Source organism: Nilaparvata lugens, unplaced genomic scaffold (genome assembly GCF_014356525.2).
Source record: "Nilaparvata lugens isolate BPH unplaced genomic scaffold, ASM1435652v1 scaffold7374, whole genome shotgun sequence".
Classification (NCBI taxonomy): domain Eukaryota; kingdom Metazoa; phylum Arthropoda; class Insecta; order Hemiptera; family Delphacidae; genus Nilaparvata; species Nilaparvata lugens.
This window is the reverse complement of record NW_024093123.1, coordinates 11866-15467: the sequence shown is the minus strand read 5'-3', so window position 1 is coordinate 15467 and position 3602 is coordinate 11866. Positions and strand designations below refer to the sequence as shown.

The 3602-nt window shown below is 34.4% G+C and overlaps 1 protein-coding gene across 1 annotated transcript; it reads right to left on the bottom strand.

Annotated features, from left to right (window-relative positions):
* Positions 1 to 2872: 2872 nt before the first annotated feature.
* Positions 2873 to 3271, bottom strand: LOC120356646 (protein PXR1-like; the record flags this gene model as incomplete). The annotated part of the gene is made up of 2 exons (XM_039445600.1): positions 3191 to 3271; positions 2873 to 2944 (listed from the first exon to the last, which is right to left on the bottom strand). Coding segments are annotated over exons 1-2 (153 nt in total), but the record flags the coding sequence as incomplete, so codon positions are not given.
* Positions 3272 to 3602: the final 331 nt, after the last annotated feature.

The following is a 3602-nucleotide window of genomic DNA, read 5'->3' as shown; positions in this document are numbered from 1 at the left end:
TATTTATATGCAAATTTTCAAGATGATCGTCGTTCATGCATTTACTATCCCGTATGGTTTTGATAACAAGTGTATAAGCTAATTATTTTCATTATTATCCAATAGATAACTGAAGGAGACATAATACTTGAAAACCTAACATTATCATTTATCTTTTTTTCAATACATCAATTTTAGTATCGATTAAATCCCACATAATTTGAATCAGGTAGCCATGTGTTCTCAAATACCGGTACCTAAACAAAACCTACAATACTAAATTGAAGACTGTTTTGGGCTTGATGCCTGTATAGTCTTCCTCGTTTTTGTAAGAAATAAATAAATATTCGTTTCCGGATTTGTGTCTTATAATACATTATAACTGAAGAATATAATTTATAACTTACTAGTAAAATATTACTAATTTTAATTGTGATCTATTCATGTTTTACTTATGAATTCCATTTATACAACATAATGATATGCCCATTTCATTTGTACTGGTTATAAAATATTACAATGAATAATTATTTGATGAAATCCAAGTTCAATCATAATGAAAACAACTTCCTTCAAAAAATAATTTATAATAATACGTTTCAAGGGATTTAATCAAGTACAAAAAAATTGGATGGTACCGGGATTCGAACCGATTAACATTCGCACCATAGGCGAGTACTCTACCGCTGAACCACGACTAAGCTCTATATTGAATATTTTGTAACAACGTTATAACCTCCTTATAAACAAACACATTTTACAACAATGAACAATCTATGCCACATGAAACTTCATGTCCCATGAATGAAATTTATACATTTATTCTGAAAAATGTAAAAGTAAAATTGAAATTTGGGCCACGAGGTGCACGAGATTGATATTTTTAAAATCTGTGTGCAAAATTTGGAGATCTGAATCATTCCCGTCTTTGCGGTATGCAATCCACAATTTGACATGTTTTGATGCGAACAAACACAACCCTACTCTCTCTTATTATATAGATTTTTCACCTACTTTTTACTCATCTTAATCAACGTTCTCACATTATACATCCACTGTTAATATTATTGTTAACTAACAAAGTAATTAATTTTCGTAATTAACATTGAAGTAATTTTATATTGTAACGATAGAAATTTTTTCCGTTCAAGCTGTGCTCTTTCACTTTTAAGTTCTCTTTTTCTTGAGCGAAACGTTTACATTAGTCAAGCTACTTTCATTCAATCAAGTTTGGGTGGATGAACGAGTTTTGCGTACTTGAATTCAAGTTTTCAACCTCAAAAGTATATGATTATTAAGTAAAAAATCTAATTAATCTCGAAGTTTTCTTTTTCTTATCATACTTTCTTCTGCATCATACTTTTCTATTTAGTTGTTTTTATGCATTGTACATCGACTGACAACTTATTTCTCTTATTTTCCCAACTGTAAGTTGGATTGTACCTTTAAGAATCAAGTTAAATGTAAAAGTCAAATATGTTTAACAATTACTTGATTCAAGTAAACTTGAAGACTAAAGACTTGAATCAAGTCTCAAGACTCAAGAATCACTACCGTAGTCAAGACTTGACAACAAAACTTGAGGAAGTTTCTACATTGGTATATTGGATTCAAGTTTATGTTCTTCAATTCAAGTAAACCAACTCTTGGATTGTGTGGCAGAGAGGACCTAGTGTCCTAGCTCTGCCCTTAATTAATTCAAATTTACTTCTATTTTACATACGTTATTTACAACTTTCTCTTTCTCGTTCATACATTTCTGCAACTTTCTCACTTCTTCAAACTGTTTCCCCTTATTCAGATTTCCTAAAAAGGTTTTGCTTTTAAATTCCCTATTCGAATCCTCTTTCTTTGTAATTAATTATTTCTCCCTCATTTCACTTTTCCATCGCCTGTTTTTTCATATTCCTTCTTCTCTCTTAGTCTGTTCCGCGTTTGTTCTAGAAATTTTCTTAATTCTCCTTCGTATGAAGACTTCCATCATCACCGTCTCCTCCACCTCCTTCTTCGCCAACTTTTGCTCTTCCATCTCTTCTCACCTCCTTCATGGTTTAGTGGTAGAGTGGACATTTCTGTCCAAACTTCGTCACGTCAACAAATGAGAAAGTCATTCTTTTCTTCTTTACCTATTCTTCCTTTTCCTCAACTAGTCCACTTCCTACTCCTTTTCACTCTTCCCCTCATTTTTATTCTCCTCCTCCTGCTCCTTCTTCTTCTACTTCTTCTTCTTCTTCTTCATCTTCTTCTTTTTCTTATCCTAACTCCTCCCCTTCTACTCTTTTTCCCCCACCTTCTCATCCACTTCCAATGCTCACACTTCCAATTCTTCTTCTTCTCCTTCTTTCCCAATTCCTTATTCTTCTCCTCATTCCTCCTTTTCTCACCCATCCTCTGCCTTCTTCTTATTCTTCTTTCACTCTTTTTTATCCTCCCTCTCATTTTTATCCTCATCTCCTTTTCTTCTCATACTTTTCCTCTATCTATTCCTAATTTTCCTACCGATTTGCCTCAACTTTTTTTTTCTTTTCCATCTACTTATTCTCTCCCCTCTTCTGTCCGCATTGTTCTTCTTCGACTACTTCTGCAACTTTCACTTTGGGCTGTCCACTGTATCGTTTCTCCAATGTTTCCTTCTTCTCCATCAATATTTTTCACCTCTCCATCCATTTTCATCTTCTTCAACTCCTTTTTCTTCTTCTTCTTCATGTACTTCTTCTTCTCCTTCGCGTTCTACTCTTCCTCCTACTCCTCCTCTTCTTCTTCTTCTTCTTATTCTTCTCCCTCCTCTTCTATTCTCCTTATATTTCTTCTTCTTCTTCCTCTTCTTCTTCTTCTTCTTTTTCTTCTTTTTCTTCTACTTCTTCTTTTTCTTCTCCTTCTTCTTCTTCTTCTTCTTCTTCTTCTCCTTCTTCTTCTTCTTCTTCTCTTCCTTCTTCTTCTCCTTCTTCTTCTTCTTCTTCTTCTCCTTCTTCTTCTTCTTATTCCTCTTCTTCCTCTTCTTCCTCTTCTTCTTCTTCTTCTTTTTCTTCTTCTTCTCCTTTTCCTTCTTCAACTTCTTTTTCTTCTTCCTCTTCTTCTTTTTCTCCTTTTCCTTCTTCAACTCCTTCTCCATGTTCTTCCTCTCCTACTTTTCCTCATCAACATTTTCTACCTCTTCTTTCTCCTTCTTCTACATCTTCCTCTCCTCCTCTTTCCTCATCAACATTTTCTACCTCTTCTTCTCCTCTTTCATCTTCTCCTTTGCTTCTATTTGGTCAACTACTATTTGCTGTGCGCTTGTTGTTTTCAGCATGAGGTGTGACTGCAAGGCTGAAGGTCGCCTAGAGGTCACTTGCTCTAATAAAATAGCCGGCGCACCTTACGTTGTCCCAACTCCTAACCAGATCAAACACAGAGTTGCAAGACAAAGAGCACAATAGAAAGAGATAAAGGAAATGGATGATAAGAGCTCAGAACATAAGAAAATATCATTGTGAAGAAAACATTATCATAGGAAAACGACCTACCGAAATCTTCAAGAATTCAAAAGAGGCCCATTACCATTCTCCGTAAATTAGGAATCTTCATGCAAAATTTCAAGTTAATCAGTTGAGTAGTTCAGACGTGATGATGCGTGAATTTTC